This window comes from Microtus pennsylvanicus, chromosome 18, assembly GCF_037038515.1.
Source record: "Microtus pennsylvanicus isolate mMicPen1 chromosome 18, mMicPen1.hap1, whole genome shotgun sequence".
In the NCBI taxonomy this organism is placed as follows: domain Eukaryota; kingdom Metazoa; phylum Chordata; class Mammalia; order Rodentia; family Cricetidae; genus Microtus; species Microtus pennsylvanicus.
In genome coordinates, this window is record NC_134596.1 from 27419545 (window position 1) to 27436716 (window position 17172).

General features: G+C 49.9%; 1 protein-coding gene across 1 annotated transcript; it reads right to left on the reverse strand.

Annotated features, from left to right (window-relative positions):
* Positions 1-535: 535 nt before the first annotated feature.
* Positions 536-15981, reverse strand: Hapln3 (hyaluronan and proteoglycan link protein 3). The gene is made up of 5 exons (XM_075952933.1): positions 15780-15981; positions 5805-5986; positions 3426-3794; positions 2218-2520; positions 536-1498 (listed from the first exon to the last, which is right to left on the reverse strand). Exons 2-5 carry the CDS (start codon positions 5926-5928, stop codon positions 1215-1217), a joined length of 1080 nt encoding a protein of 359 aa, XP_075809048.1. The 5' UTR covers positions 5929-5986; positions 15780-15981; the 3' UTR covers positions 536-1214.
* Positions 15982-17172: the final 1191 nt, after the last annotated feature.

Here is a 17172-nt window from a genome sequence, read left to right on the forward strand (position 1 = left end):
ACAAAAGAATGATTCAAGACACTTAGTGGCATAGCCTGTAATCGCAGCTACTTGAGGGGCAGAGACAGCCTGAGTAAGCTGGTGAGACCCTGACTCACAGTAAAGGGTAAAAGAGGGCTGGGGATGTAGCTCAGTGGGAGAGCGCTTGACTAGCAGAAGCAAGGCCCTGGGTTCAACCTTCATTACCAAAATGGGATGATATATCCCCTGAAGGGCTGTGTTAACACACCCCGAGTTTCTGACCCACTTGCTGGAGTGAGACTGAGGAACCTGGATTTCTAACAAATTCCCAGACTGCTCGTCTGGTGTGAGGGTGCACATCTGTGGCCCCAGCACCAGGAAGGCCATCCTCAACTATACAGAGAGATCAAAACCAAACCAGCACACAGGAGCAGCCCAGGGGAAGACAGAGGACAGAAGTGGACCACACACACACACACACACACACACACACACACACCTTAGGCTGGGATCTAGCCCCCGAGACTGAAGGAGACAAAGGGTCAGACATGGAGGTCAGCTGGAAGGAGGAAGTGAATTATAGCACCATTTATTAGCCAAAGAAGGTACACACACCCAGAGAGTCACACCCAATGGGGGACATGGAAAGGGTACTCTGACTCTGGAACCAGGAGAAGAGGGAAGTTGTCCCTTCCCTAAGCCCTCACCCACAAGTCTAAGGAGCCTGTGCAGAAATTAAAAGAATCAGCACTTAGCTTCTTCCTTCTCTAAGCCAAGGAAAGGGGGCTAAGCTGCAGACACTGCTCATTCTGGGCACCAGTTTCCTCGGGTTAGGGATGCCAGCTGTACCAGAACGTGGCAGAGCCTTTTAAAGGTCAGTGGACCTCAAATGTCCCAGAAAGGGATGCCAAGAAAATTGAGAGTTGGATCTGAAAAAAAAAAAACTTTAAAAAAAAACTGTTTAAATTGCCAAGCGGCGGTGGCACACACCTTTAATCCCAGCACTTGGGAGGCAGAGGCAGGCAGATCTCAGTGAGTTTGAGGCCAGCCTGGCCTACAGGGTGAGTTCCAGAACAGCTAGGACTGTTAAACAGAGAAACCCTGTCTCGAGAAGCAAAACAAAACAATATGTTTACGTTGAAAAATATAAAAATAATACAAGCAATGCCCCAACTCCCAAAAGGCAAGGTGGACCCTTGTGTCAGGAAGTTGGGGGGGGGGGCGGGACGAACGCACAGCAGCTGGCCACTCTGCTAACGCTGACGGTAACAGTAGACACCATAGCGGACATGTGGGTCTGGGAAGCCGAATGTCCGTACTCCTGGCTCGGGGGGCCCACAGTTGGGGCGTGGGTGAACTATGGGGTAGCGGACACTTCCATCTGCCAGCCAGCCAGCATCACAGCGATCCAGGCCACGGAACTTCCAAGCAGCAAAGAGCTGGCCCACTGTAGCGATCTGTGTGCCGTCTTCCAGGCAGGCCTCCCTGGCCTCCTGCAGTGTTAACTTCTCAGGGTGCTCCAGGTAGTACACCCACCCTGTGGGAAAGCGAGGCACTTGAGTGCTATTCAGCAGAGGAGGCGGCAGTGCCTGCCACAGGCAGGGAGGAATTGCTCTATGAGGGTCTTTATTGGACACTTTGGGGAGGGGCACCTTTCTGGTCCACATCCCGTCATTTCTGTACTCCCCGGCTGCATTCTGAGTGGGCACCTACCTAGAGTGGACTAGCCGCTTACCCTATGAGCATCTATACATGCCAGCAGACACTTTTAAGTAGCTGAGGATGACCTTCAACTTGAACTTCTGATCCTCCTGCCTCCCCCTCCCAAGTGCTGAGATTACACTACAATGCCCAGTTCAAGAGGTGCTGGGGATGGAAGCCATGCCTTGTCCACCAGACAAAAACTCTACAACCGAGCTGCATCCCAGCCCTGCTGGACACGTCTAAGTATTTCTGATATGGTAACACATTTCTGTTTTCATTTATCTGTCAATGAATCATAAGCCTGGTGTTTAGGGAAAGACATGGTTTGTCTGTGCTGATCCGAGGCGCAGTACATGATAGACACTCAGAAGATGTCTGATAAATGAATAACCAGAGGCAGCCATAAAGCAAGAGCAAAGTGATAAGAACTGGTAAGGGCATTGCCTCCAGAACTGCCAATGTTTCAGACCTAGGGCCAAGAGGCAGGCAGAGAAGGGCAGAGGGTTCTGGAAGCATCAAATGGGCGGGTCTGTGCCCGGCCATCCAACTCACCCTTGAGGGCAGCAGCGAAGCAGAACACATCATAGCGGTGCAGGCGGTGGTGGCGCTGGCCATAGCTGCGAACACCCGGCGCCAAGCCGAGGCCTCCGCAAGGCTGCCGGGGCAGCACTATAGGGTACTGGACAGAGGCGTCCTGCAGCCAGCCGGCGTTGCACCAGTCCAGGCCCTCCTCCCAGGCACGGAAGAGCTGCTCAAAGGAAGCCACCACAGCGTCCTGCTCCCGGCAGGCCTGTTGGGCCTCGTGGAAGTTGAGCTGGTAGCGCCCTTCGGGGGACTGGTAGGGAAAAACCACGCCTAGAAAGGAAGGAAGGGCTCAGAGGGGTCAGAAGAAGGAGGCCCGAGCTCCCCACTCCAGTGATGAACAGTGCTGTGGAAGTGTCAGCTGAATAAACCCTTTCCTCCCCAACTCATTTTTTGGTCAAGGTGCTCCATTGCAGCAATAGAAACCCCAAGATAAGGACAAAGTGTTGTTGTGTAACCCAAGCTGGCCACAAACTTGCAATCCTCCTGCTTCAACCTGAAGCACTGAGATCCAAAACACACGGACGCGGCTGCACACGCCCTCAGATAGCTCAGCAAACCTCCCACCTTCTGTCCAAGTACTAAGTACCAAGCCAGACTTTTTAATGCAGAAATTTCTTATCCCCTGGGTTCTTATCCCCAACACACACACACACACACACACACACACACACAATTTCATACTTAAATATAAAAACCTAACAGCAATAAGCCTGCATTCTGAATTAATCCTAACTAGTCTGAATTAAATGGCTCCTTTACAAAGGATGGGGTTCAGCAGTGTGCCCCAGGCTCTACCAGTCCCTACTGTCATCCACTGGCCCTGCCTTTTTCCTCTGTCTTGCTGACTAACCCTGTAAGAACCTCAGTTCTGGCTCCCATTTCCCTCTTTCTGAACAGGACTGAATGGGAAGGAACAGGTGTCAGTGGCTTCTGGAAGTTGCTCCCTGGGTTCGAACACCGTGTCTGCACCTATCAACTATAGATCTAACCTTACATAAGTTACTTGATCTCTCTTAGTTCCCTCATCTGGAAAACAAGAGCCATGATACCATCATTTCCTTTTAGGGTTGTTTTGAGACTCAGACGTGCTTACCTGCGTAGAGTATAAAGGTCTATGCCTTCTCTGGGTCCTCTCCCCCTCCCTCGGGTCCCAGTGGCATCTGTCAGGGCCTCACCCCGAAGCTCCAGCTCTACCAGGCCACTCTCGTCCTCCAGCCCATCAGTGACCTCGCAGCGGTAGCGCCCAGAGTCCTCCAACCGCAGGTCCCTGAGCTCCAGCGAGACTTCCTGCTGGGTGTCCTGCCGCAGTTGTACTCGCCCTTGGTAGTCCCCGAAGGAGCGGTGCCTCGGCCCGATAGCCACCAGCACATCCTGCTCCGGGGACCCGTTCTCTGATGACCTCCACCACTTCACACGCACATGTCTCGGGGACGCCAGGGCCGGCTCATAGTGGTAGTGGCAGGGCAGGGTCACAGTGGCTCCCCGGTGACTGAACAGGGACTCCTCAGTTGTCTCCACCACCAGCTTTACTCCATTGAAAAGGCCTGGGGGAAGGTGGGTCACAGATGCGACAATGGTCTCGCAAGGACCACCCATTCCCTCGTCCCAAGACTCTCCACAGACTTGCCTGTTGCAAAAAGAGCCACTCTGCCCCACCCCTCCAAGTACCTGCTGCTTCTCTATTCCACATACCCACTAAACAGACCTTGTACCTACTTCCACTGAGTTGTGTGTGACCTGAGACCAGCATGGGCTACATGCGGTGAAACTGTCTCAAAAAAAGAAGAGAGGTACCCTCAGTTCCTTGAATTTGTGCTGGCCTTGCCATCTGTGTGCTGCTTGGTGAGAGGTGGAAATGATTGTCCCACTATGTGTCACTATATGGCCCATTCTAAGGCTCACACAAAAGCGCCGAGCCACAGGGATCAATTAACGGGTGTACCGTTAAGCAGCCATGTTTGGGGCAGTTTTTTCTGCACCAAAAGCAAATTGGCGAGTGTTGGGACCATTTGGAGTCCTGGCCTCCAGCTGCTCTTCCCTGCTAGAGATCTTTGCTTTCCTTCTGATTTGAGTTACTGAAAGCTGTGTCAAAGTTGTTTACCAGCTCTGCTTCATGAGCACGTGTTGCCTTGCCTTGAGGATCAGAGGATGAGGTTTTCACCTGTTGGCCCACCTGACTGTTGGGTGTATAAGCCTCTGTGGTGCTATTGAACATAGGGCTTCTTACCAGTGACTAGAAGTCCATGTTCTTGTCTCTCTGTCTGTGTGTGTCTTTGTATGTTTCAACCTCCAGCCCCTCGCTCAAAGCTCGCAAACTGTATGGTAGTGCACAGAGAGCAGACAGGCGGTATGTGCTGGCTGCAACAAGCTAAGCATGGTGGCTCCTGCCTGTGATCACAGCTCTTGGAAGGTGGAGGCAGGAGAGTCAAGACCTCAAGGCTTTCTTCAGCTACACAGAAACTTGGAGACCAGCATAGGATGCTTGGGGTGTGGCTCAGTTAGAAGAGTGTTTGTTTAACACGCACAAGCCCTGGGTTTAGTCCCCAACTGTGCATCAAAACAGTTGTAAAAGTGCACCTGTAATCCTAGCACTCCAGGGACAGGGTCAGTTGAATCAAAAGTTCATGGCCATCCCTAGCTATATATCAAGTTTGATGCAGCAAAGGCTGCTTAAAGCCATCTCAAAAAAGAAAGAAAAGGAAGGAAGAAAAAAAGAAAAAGGAAGCAAACAACCCTAAAGAAATTGATTTTGGCCGGGTTGTGGTGGCACACACCTTTAATCCTAGCACTCAGGAGGCAGAGGCAGGTGGATTTCTGTGAGTTCGAGGCCAGCCTGGTCTACAAGAACTAGTTCCAAGATAGGTTCCAAAGCTACAGAGAAACCCTGTCTCAAAACACCAAAAAAAAAAAAAAGAAAAGAAAAGAAAGAAATTGATTTTGAACGCTAGCTGCTATGATAGCCAACAAGAAGTTTGCCTCAAGTGTTCCTACATCCCCTTCATTCCACTGTGGCCTCCAAAGAGCACAGCACACCCTCTTTTTCACAGTCTGGGCCAACTGTCGACTAGGGCTCCTCCAAAAGACCCAGCTATCCCAACCAAGGCAGGAGACGGTCAGAGCTCAGGGTTCAAACGGCAGAACTCCCTAATCAACAGAACTAGGCTGACAAGATGGAGCTCACTGCAGGAAACCGGTGACTGCAATCTCAAAGTCCCCTGCCTGAGGTCACCCAGCACGAAAGAGATACAACTGATATTCAGGCTCACATCTCTGGGATTCCAAAGTCTCTTCTGCAGGAATCCCAGGGGTAGTGGCACTTGGGCTGGATCTTAGAGACCTAGCTCTATTCTAGGAATGAGGGCCAGCCCAAGAGAACTTGGTCCCATGTCTATGGTATAAGCAAACTCAGGGTGTTTAAACCACGTCCTCTCATCTTAGGAGCAAGGCCAATCTACCCTTGGAGGCCCAGACTGGGAAGATCCTCCTGTCTGTATCCCAGCCTGAAACCTGTATATGACAGCAAGAGCCAGGAGACAGGCCTAGGAGCCACCGACCTTCCCCGTAGCCATCGCTCAGGGTCCTGCCATGCGGGCCATGGGAATAGTAGAAGCCATTGTAGAATGGCAGTCCCAAGACGCAGGAAAGTGACATCAGCAAGACAAGGAACAGCAGGCCCATCTTGGCCAGGATGGTGGCAGTGCCTAGGTGTCTTGGACGAGGTTTAGCCCACGGGCAACTGCAGAGAGAAAGAAAACAAGCCAATTACAGAAGCCCACGACAGGGGTCTGGAGCTCCTCCATTGGCACCCTCTAACACACTCGCTCAACAGCGCCTCTCAGAACAGCTCCGTGGGCCAGGGGCTGTCCTCAGAGCGCAGCAGGCAGCAAGAACAAGCTAGAGGAGGTGTCCCCTTCGTAGGGGTGAAATGCATCCACGGGCGACAGGCACTGAGAACTCCCAAGCAGTTTGAGTTTCAAAGGCCGTAAACAGAGGAGACTAGAACATTCCAGGGTGGGTTTCGTAGTTAGTAAGTCTGGACCACCATGGAACTTGTTTCAACACACAAGTGTCTGTGTGGGGAGGACAGTGACCATGTGGCATTTATTTTTAAGATGAAAGCAAGGGCAAAAAGCATTTGAGGAGTAAGATGGCTCAGTGGTAAAGATGCTGCCTGCACAACTTGAGTTCAACCGCTGGAAAAGAACCAACTCCATAATGTTGTCTAGCCTTAATGTGTGCATTGTGGTGTGTGTATGTACACACACACACACATTTATAAATATCCTTTTACGAAGTGAGTTTTGCCGCACGGTGGTGGTGCACGCCTTTAATCCTAGCACTTGCGAGGCAGAGGCAGGTGGATCTCTGGGAGCTCGAGGCCAGCCTGGTCTACAGAGCTAGTTCCAGGACAGACACCAAAGCTACAGAGAAAAAGACAAAAAAATAAACTAAAAGTGATTTTTTTTGGGGGGGTGGGGTGGGGTGTTATTTTAAAGAGAGTTTCATGTAGTGAGCTCGCCACAGAGAATGGTCTTGAACTCTTGATCTAACTGCCTCTACCTCAAAAACTCTCAGCAGTCAAAGTATGATATTTTAATATATTTTAAAAAACAAAATGAACAAACTATATCCCACAGGCCAGCTGCCTCCTGAGTGCGTACTGTTGGGGAATATCATTTTCAGGTGTGTTACTTTTGTTTATGTTGCATTTGTTTAACTCTGTGAAGCTGTGATTCTTTGCCTGTCTAAAACACGTGATGATCTAATAAAGCGCTGAATGGCCAATAGCGAGGCAGGAGCCAGGAGAGGCGGGGCTGGCAGGCAGAGAAAGAGCAGCAGCAAGAGAAGGAGGAGCAACGAGGGGGGTTGGGGGGATATCAGGGATCACTCATCTAGCCACCCAGCCAGTCACGGGGAAAGAAGTAAAGAAAAATACAGAGAAATAAGAAAGATAAAAGCCCAGAGGGAAAAGTAGTCAGGATAATATAAGTTAAGAAAAGCTGACAAGAAACAGCCCAAGCTAAGGACAGGCATTTATAATCAAGAAAAGCCTCTGTGTGAGATTTATTTGGGAGCTTGGTGGTGGGCCCCCAAAAGGACAAAAGAGTAAAACATCCCACAACAATCTCCCAACATGGGAATGGCCCCCCAAATTGCTATTTGTGCACACCTATAATCCCAGCACTGGGGAGGTGGAAGCAGAAGGCTCAAGCATTCAAGGCCATCCTAGAACACATGAAATTTGAGGCCAGCCTGGGCTACAAAAGACTCTGTCTAAAGATGGGAATACCTAGACAGGTCCTCATAGGGCACAGGTACCACAAGGTGCAGAGGCCAGGGACAGGCATGAGGGATGCTCTCCACTTGTTTCCATGTGTCCCCAGGTCCACTGTCACCATAGATCCATCCCTGTGGGTCACTTGTCACAACCCAGCCTTCTGACTTTCAGCTGGGTTTAGTCAGCGGGAAGCACTAACAAGATGCTGAAGACAGTAGTCCCCACCCTCCCTCCTGACTGCAGCGGCGATCACAGCCTGGGGCAGCCTTCTACTTCTCTGTTTTATCTCTATCACTGTAGCTCTCTAGAAGCGACCCCTTGATTAAAATCTCCTTGCTGCAACCATCTGGACTGAACTCTGCTTCCTGCCCAGTCCCTGACTGACGTGGGAGGAGGAGGGGAGTGAGCAGTCAGCAAGGACTCTGTCTGAACGCCTTGGGAGGAGGGGAACCTGGATACCCACTCTCTGATAATTGAAAGCCAGATGAGCTCCTGGCTCAGACTCACGTTTTTAGAAGCAGGCGGGAGGCAAGTGGGAGGCAGGCTTTGGTGCAGCAAGACCAGGGTGCCCACAGGCCTTTGCAAATAGAACTGTGATTACTGCGGAGGAATGTGGGAGGATACTCAGGGTATCATTTGTGACAAAGCAAAGCACACAATTGCCACAATGATTACAAACATGTGGCCTTATGAGGATGCCTGTGTACAAGTCCGGAGGAGGCAAGGGCAAAGGAAGGGAGGGAGAGAGAGAGAAAGGAAGAGAGTGGGGAGAAAGGGAAAAGAAAAGAGGGCGAGAATGCAGAACAGACACTGGCCTGTGAGGGTGACCAGACTCTGGAAGAAACATTCTTGTTTGCAGAACAATTAGTTCTTGCTGGAAAGGGGAATGGATGCAGAGGGAACCGAAGTTTGAATTCACTCTCTTCCTAGATGTATTTGCAGAAACTCTGAGGTCTAAACTAAGTTACTGTGCTAGGCACCAGAGCCGGGACAGAGCCTTGGTGACACACCGGTCAGGAACCAGGAGATCCCTGTTCAAAACTATCTCCACGGCAGCCATCCCTTAGTATTCGTGGGCAGCGTTCCACAGGATCCTCATGGGTCCCACTAGCCAAGACACTCTGACATAAAGTGGCACCACATTGCCTTGTCCCCTCTCCATATTCTCCTGTACCCTGCCACGCATCTCTAGGCCTCTTCTAATTCTGTATAGTAACTGTTATATTGTGTTGTTCAGGGGCTAGCGACAAAGGAATATCTATCTTTCGTCTGCTCGACTAACAACCATCTGTGGTTGGTTTTAACGTACTGCTTGCTGCAGCTGCACGGAAGTCTACTGCTCGCCACTGTGTGAGACTGAGCTGTCCACAGCTGTGATGTGGAGATCATGACTCTCGCCTGGTTTATATCTCCCCGGCAGGTCCTGGTTTGCGCCTACAGTGACAGGATTCTAGATACAGGCCAATCCGCACAGGAACAGAAAAAGCCCGTGCGGTGTCTAAGCCTGTGGTGAGTCTACCAGAGAGGCCATACAGTGATGTTCTTTCTCCAATTCGCTTGTTCCACAGCAGCCAAACGCACGGAATAGGGATCCACAGCCCCCTCCAGCATGGACATCCTTTATGGCCCAGGAACAAGCACCCTTGCACTTAAACCCACCCACGCGCTGAGTAGTTGTGAACATAGCTCAGTCTCGCTGTGTTGAGGTCCTCCCTCACTTCACACTGTCACAATTCAAGTGTGACATGACCTCCTAAGCTGTGCATATAAATTCTTGGTCCCCGTCGGGTGGTGATGTTTTAGGAGGTTGCAGAATGCAGTCCAACAAACACAAAATCGTAAAATTTCCTGGAAGCATTATGAAACTTGGGGGTTTGTTGTATCACGCGTGTGCAGTTGTCCTTGGAGACCAGAGGAAGTATGAGATCTCCGACAGTTGGAGTTACAGGCGGCGGTGAACCACCCAACATGAGTGCTAGGAACTGAACTCAGGACCTCTAGAAGAACAGAAAGTGCTCTTGGTGGCTGAGCCCTCTCTCTCACCCTGTACCTTTTTGTTTTTTAAATGTGATTGCATGGTTCTCAAACATGAACTGTAGAGATGACCATGTAATATCTCAGGGTCAAAAGGTTAGACACACCTGTGCAGGTCTTAGAGGGAGGAAGTGCGATTGTGGAGCGTGAGCGCTGGGGACTCGATCCCCAAGGCCTCATGCATGCTAAACTAGCATGCTCTCCCAAGCGAGCTATGTCCCCAGCGCAGTGTTCCTGTTTACAAAGAAGAAAGTCAATGCAAAGACCACCCAAGGTCACCCTGCTTGGACGGTCAGTTGGAATTTGAACCCCAACCATCTCCAAAGCCTGGAGTCACCATGCAAATTGCAATGAGAAGATTGTAGGGAGCACACGAGTACCTGCTGTAGACATCTCCCCTAAAACTCATTTCCTTTCCCTTCCATTAGACTTCAACTTGGAAATCAAGAGGGAAACAGGCTGAAGCATCAGCGGCTTGTGAATATAGATAAAGCTGGGTGGCCCACAGCCACCTCCCCGCAGACCACCCTGGCCTCTTAGAGCTGAGACCAGTGCTCCCAGGTAGGAAGTCAGTCTGCAGGTGCTGGTGCTTCTGCCACACAGCGTCCTTTGTATCCTTAAAAAAATGTCCATTGTTGCAAAATTATACACTAAAAAATTACAGGGTTAGAGGAAAATAGAGTGTGAGACTTCAGCACCCCAGTGCTAAAAGGAACAAAGGCAGTCCTGGTCAAAACCACCCACAAACATGCCCTGATACCACACACCTGTAATCCCAGTCCTAGGGAGGAGAGGGAGTTCCTGGCCGGCCCCAGGCTACACCGAGAAAGCCCGTCTTTCAAAACAAGCAAAGCCAGGAATGGAGATGCAGGCTTACAATGGGAGGTGGAGGCCAGGAGGATTAGGAGTTCAAGCTCATCCTCAGCTCCATAGCACACGTTTCAGGCAATCCTGAATGACACCACATCTGGTCTTGAGAGATAAAGCAAAGCAAAAACCACACATTCTCTACCGACTCAGGGACAGAGGGCAGGTCCTCCTTCCATGGAGCAAGAGTTTCGTCTTTGTTGATGGAACGCCTTGGAGTGCACTAACATCGCGAAGAGCCAGTTCGGTTTCCAGCACCCACAGGGTGGCTTACAACTATCTGTAACCTCCAGTTCCAGGGAATCCAACACCTTCTTCTGGCACATGGGGTTACACATAGATACGTGCAAGCAAAACACCCATACAGCTAAAATAAATAGATCTCTAAGAAGGGAGTAGTGGGTGGGGAGAAGGAGAGGAGGAGGAACTGAGTTTGCCAAAATGAGAAGTATGACCCAGGGCTGGGATGTCATTCCAGGATGGATTTTGCCTGACATGCCAGTGCCCTAGATTACATTTCCCTCTTCTATATTTTGTTTTTTTAATTCAGGATTGTCTTGGCATATCTTCATCTTATTCCTGGTTTTATTAGAAGGCTTCTGGTGCTAAATTCCCTTGAACCAATCACATGGGTCCACTACCCTCACCCTCAGTCAGTATCCTTGAGTTGGGATGGTGGAAATTGATTTGGGAATTCGGATTAGCAAGGATTCTGAAAGACCACCATGTTTTTGCTTCCCACAAGAGCCTGGGTGTAAACAGAGACAGTTCATTTCCCAACTGCTCAGACTCGAATAATCACAAAGAAAATTGTATTAATTACAACACTGCTTGGCCCTATTAGCTCAGGATTCTTATTAACTAACTTTACATCTTAAATTAACTCATTTCTATCATTCTATGTATAGCTATGAGGCTGTGGCTTACCGTGTAAAGTTCCAACGTGTTTTTCTCCTTTGGCAGCTACAGTCTCCCTGACTCTGCCCACTCTCTCTATCACTGTTGAGATTTCCCACCTGGCTTCACTCTGCTAAGCCATTGGCCAAAATAGCTTTATTCATCAACCAATAAAGTAACACATATACAGAAGGATATCCCACATCATCTCCCCTTTCCTGTCTAATTAAAAAGAAAGACTTTCACATAATAAAATTATATATACAAAAGTTATCAAGCAAGAATTATAGTTATGGCCGGGGGGTGGTGGCGCATGCCTTTAATCCCAGCACTCGGGAGGCAGAGGCAGGCGGATCTCTGTGAGTTTGAGACCAGCCTGGTCTACAAGAGCTAGTTCCAGGACAGGCTCCAAAACCACAGAGAAACCCTGTCTCGAAAAAAACAAAAAAAAAAAGAATTATAGTTATGATATTTCTTTGAGTCTAAAGTTTTATATTTATCTTTTATCATAACTAAGAAAAACTATAATTATAACTATCTAGTCTTCAACTCCATCAAAGACCCCAAGAGGATATAATATTACCTAAGTAAACAGGAAGTGTATTGTAAGCAACTTCCAAAACTAAGAATTGACAGAGACATCTCACTGCCTGGACAGTCACCCAAAGTTCTTCTGTAACATTAGGGCATCCATCTTCAGCCTACAGGCCCATAGTATCCGGCAGACTTCTCCATGAAGCAGAAAATTTGAAAGACTGTTTCAACGCTATTGGCTGTTTGTCAGTCACTTTCTTCTGTATCCTGCAGAATGTCTGGCAGACTCTTTGATGAAGCAGGAACCCTGAAGGACTGTCTAACCTTTAGGCAAGTTCAACAGTCATTTTTCTGTGGGTCCTGCATGTACAGTTTATACAGCATACCATCAGCAGTTCAGGTAAGAGCAGTTTCTTGCCCAATAGCCTTGTCATATTGAAGGCAAATTCCATAATGAGTTTCTTCAATGCCCATCAACCTCTCTGAAGTAATTGATGCTGCCAGAAGCAGACATGTCTCACTGTCAAAAAAAAGTCTTACTTCTTAAAACATTTTAAAAGTCATCTTTTGTAGGTCTTTCCAAGGTTTAAAGAATAGCTATCCATCTGAAATCTATCTCTGTACCTCTGGAAAACCTAACTAACGTGACTACAAGCTTGACTATCATAGATGGCTATTTATTAACCTGTATTTTTTAGTTACACGTTACATTTTTAAATGAGCTGCACAAAGAGCAGAAATATACATATAACAAAATTGGCCTTAAAATTGTATCAATAAACCAAGAGCCATACCAATGCAAAATGTTCACCTCTACAGCCCCTGGGTAGTGAGGCACACCTGTGGGTTTGCTGGATGAAGTCAGGTGCTTTCTGTCAGCCGTCATCAGAATTCACACAATAAACTGCTGCTCAACAGTCAGAAATCTCCAGACACTCACACACTGGTGAAAACTGCTGCCAAGTCAATCACACCGACCTTGTTTTCCCTACAGAGTATGAGTTCCCAAGGCTGGGACCTTGGCAACGCTCACAATCTCCAGCCTGGGCCCCGGTTTTTCAATGAACTTCTACATCTAGCACCTTCTACAGCTCTCCCAAGAGGTCCCACATCATACTTGGCAAGGAGAATTTTATTCTCTCCATTTGATCCACAAGTGAACAGAGACACTACTACCCAAAGGCCACACAGCCAGAAAATGACAGAGGTGGGATTATTTTTAGCTGATGAGAATTGTGGCCTGTCCTTCAACTGTCCATATGCCTTCCCGGCTACTCTTACACTAGTGTCAGAATCATCATCCCTATTGTACAGACAAGAAGACTGAGGCTCAGTAGTGCTAAGTAGATGCATGCCTAGGGTCACCCTTAGGAAGATTGAAGGAGCTGAGATCTGACCTCATTTCCTCAACAAATATTCGCCATGCATCCACCACAAGGTAGGCAGAGTTCTAGACAGTAGGGATTCAAAACACAACGCTCCTGGGCTTCCCAGTCTACCAGCGGTGATGGCAGACACAGACGTGGCTGCAGATGATGGGGGAAGATGGAACAAGAGCATAGGCGCTTACTTATTTACTTTCAGACTAGGGCCTCAAGAAGCCCAGGCTGGCCTTGAACTCTTCACATTACTGAGGGTAACCTTGAACTCCTGATCCTCCCACCTCCACCTCCCAAGTGCTGGGATTACTGGTCTGTGCCACCATGGCCAGTTTACGGGGTGCTTGGGATAAAGTCCGGGACTTTGTTGAATGCTGGGCAAGCACTCTACCAACGGAGCCATACTCTGAGCCCTGGGTGTCCCTTGACCCTAGGTCAGGAAGACTGTTGAGAAGATGGGAGGCTTGAGGATCCTGGGAGAAGAGCGTGAGCTGCAGAGAGAGCAACAGCAGGAAGAGTTCAGAGGTCAAAGGGGCTGAAGCCCCAGAGGCATCAGGAGGCAATGCCCATGTGGTGGCCACAGGCCCTGTCACACACTCCTTTGGACTTCTTAAGAAGGAAGCCATGAAGAATCGTCAGAAGGGGCATGAACCTGATTTACAGTCCTAAGAGAGTGGCTCTGGGGGACTTGGGACCTCCAATCAAATGTGCTTCATCAAACCCCTCCCACACCAGACACAAAAACAGCCTCTCCCTATCCCTTCTTACCTCAGCTATCCTGAGCACCCAACTCCACTTATGTTTGACTTTATTAGCACTATGCAAATGGAGGGTGTTATGCTAGCCCTGCAGGGTTGTGGCCTTCCACCAGGGGAGGTGCCAGGAAGAATGAAAGAAGTTAGCAAATGAAGATGTGTCCGGTGTCCAATAACCAATCACGCGATAAGGGAGAATTCATTAAACCAAAAGATATAAGTTAGATTAACTGGCTTGGAACCCAGGTTCTGAAATCGTATGGGTGACCCTGGGCAAGTCATCTGGCCTCTCGGCACACAAACCCTCGACCTTCTGAGCCAGACTGAAACTTAGAAGCTGTAGACAAGTGTGGTCCCTACGTGCTAAGGTTAACCAGAGAGCAGAAGTCTGGGTGGGAGTCCAAAGCCAGTCTCAGCCCCTCCTTCACTAAGCACTCCTTATTATTAATGCACCTCGATTCTATACCATCCTAGCTCAGCCATCAGCCCCAAAGAGACTGGCTGTTTGATTCTGTTCTGTCCATTTCCAGCCAGTCTGTCCCTGAACAAATGCCCAAGCCTAAGGGTCCACACGGCAGAGCACTGTCTGATGGACATAAACCCTCAAACAAGGTCAGCACCTGGGCTACTGTTAGCAGCGGGCAATCTTCCTCCTTTCTCAACAACAAGGAGAAAAACAGCCACCCTTGGCTTCTCTTCACAGTTGAGGAAAAGCATACCACCCCAGACTTTATCTCTGACTAGATCTGAGGTCTGGAGAATACCCAGACGTCTTGATCACCAGTCCTCTGCCTTTCCTGGGAACTGCTGGCAGAGAAGGGTTCAAGGAGACCAAAATTAAACTGAGTCCTGACGGCGAAGGGACAAGGTGCCACCTCTACCACACTCACAGCAACTGAACCATTGATAAATAATATTAGCCCCCTAGAAACCAGCAGAGGGCAGGATTGCCCCCACCCCCATACACCAAGTTAGTTCAGGAAGGAATTTAACATCAATGCCCCGGTTATAATCAGGCTTTTTCAAGTCTTTGAAATTCTGCCATCATCACCGACCAGGTTCTGGCGGAGGCAATAGAGGGGCGTTTTCCACCGGCATTCCAGGCCTCCTGGTGCAAGTCGCTGAGGGAGGCTGGGTGCCTTGAGCAGTCACCCCTCTCTGAGGGCAGAGGTGTTCCCTGGGTCAGCGCTGGAGGCCCTTTACCCAACAGGACTGCAGGCCGCCAGTGACCACCCAACGAGTTGGGGGTAGGGCTGGGTCCAAATGCCGGAGCCTCTCCTTCCTGGCCTCCTCCATGGGAGAAGCGAGCTTGCATCCAGGGTTTGCCCCGGTGCACTCCTGTCCCTTAGGACAGGCGCTCCAGGTGCTCACCAGGACAAACCTGTGTTCAGAGTGGACTAAAGGGCATACTCCGCCCATCCCCACGCAGGCTATACCCAGTTCCTACTCCCACCTCCCGCCAGGATCTCTGGTGGCACCCGCTGCATCCCACAGAAGCCCGGAACCGAGTAGCGACCTACTGAGACAGTGGGAGCGAAGCAGGCGACAAATCTCAGTATCCCGGGGATCGCTGAAGTTTTACCTCTTGATAACTCCCCAAAAAGGTCGCGTGCAAGTCAGCCCGTAGGGCTGATCACATAACAAATGAGCCCCTCAGTCCCCAGTTCCCTCTGTCCCCTGTCTCCTATCCCCACCCTTCCCGGCAACCGGGGGGTCCCCTAAGGTGAGAAGGGAGAGACTTGCATGCACAGAGACCCGGAACACAGCCACCCCAGCCACGTGTACCGTCCCCAGCAGGCTCTTCGAGGACTCAAACGCTTGGGGCCACTGCGATACGCTGAGGCCACGGGCTGTCCAGGTCTGAAGTAGCAGAAAAATCTGGGATCCTGAATGGCCCCAAAGGAAGCGCTTCCAACAAACCTTGCGCTCCCGGCGGGCCAACCCCTTAAAGGTACACAGTCCCTTTCCCTCCCAAAGACCTGGCCTCCAGGGAGTCCAAACCCCAAATCAGCTGCAGGCTGGTTGCCTTATGAATGGAGACTCACGCGTTGGGGGAAGAATTCAAAAGAGGGGTGGCAGAGAAGTGTTTGTAGAAGTGGGAGGTCCCATTAAAATGCCCAGGCTTCTAAAAAAAAAAAAAAAACAAAACCTTCAGCACTCGGCGGGTGGGCTATGACGGCCCCACGTGGCTCAAGAGGAGTAAGAAATGCATGCCTGTTTCCTGTAGTGAGCTGAGGGGTGACAACCTTCTGCTGGAGGTTGGGCACACGAAGAGGGCTAGCCACACACAGAGGCCTGCCCCTAGGAGGTCCTGGGTGGGGGTGAGCCAGGGTAGAATGGGGTATTCCTCTGGCAGGGCAACAGACATCTGTCCTACAGGCAGCCGCTTCTCAGGATGCTTCTGTTTGGACAGAGTGTTTTCCTTCCTGTCTGAAAGTAGCAGTCCTAGCCTGCAGGGCCTGGTTGTTTCCTCAATAGAAAAACCTAAGAAGGTCCTTCAACCAGGACTAAGAGAAAGGCCACAGGGTCAAGAGCCCAGGCTTTCCTAAACACACCTCTAAATAGCCCTGACCCTCCGTGTGTGTGTGTGTGTCCCAGCCAGAAACAAACCAAAATACAGCTTCTCTGGACTAAGTTCCCTCTAAAATGAATACCAGGCCTATGGGCAAAGAGGAGCTATGAAGGTTCCCCTGCAGGTTAGAGATGGAGCTGACCCCCAGAAAAACAGGATACAAGTACCCATGGGGAACTCCCACAAGCCTCTGCGGCTGTGGATGGGCCAGGCTTGGTGTCAGCCCTCCACACCCTCTCTCCTTTAGTCCCAGCAACGCCGTGGATTCAGCCTTCTCATTTGCACTTTGTAGATGAGCAGAGGCCCATGTCACTCGGAGCTAAGATACGAGACATGTTTGCCTGCCTTGAGGCTTTAAGCTCCTAGCCACTCTACCACATTTAAACTAGGAAAGAAAAGTCTAGACCCCTGGCAGAAGCAGGATGGTGCTGACAGCCTCTGAAGCAAACAGGCTGGTGATCAGGCCTCAGGGTCAAATGTCACAGCGTGTGATAGGGTGGTCAGCAGGCAGGGAGAATATCAAGTCTGGTTGTCTGGTGTGGACAGGAAAGGCAAAGGAAATCAAAACTCAAAGTGAAGGACTCTAGGCTAGGATCCCAGAAAGCA

Coding starts and splice junctions, on each gene's coding strand:
- Hapln3 (XM_075952933.1), bottom strand. CDS start 5,928: ATGGGCCTGCTGTTCCTTGTCTTGCTGATGTCACTTTCCTGCGTCTTG. Junction 2,521..3,425: donor GGTAGAGCTGGAGCTTCGGG/GTGAGGCCCTGA, acceptor CTTCCTTTCTAG/GCGTGGTTTTTCCCTACCAG. Junction 1,499..2,217: donor CTTCGCTGCTGCCCTCAAGG/GTGAGTTGGATG, acceptor GCTTTCCCACAG/GGTGGGTGTACTACCTGGAG.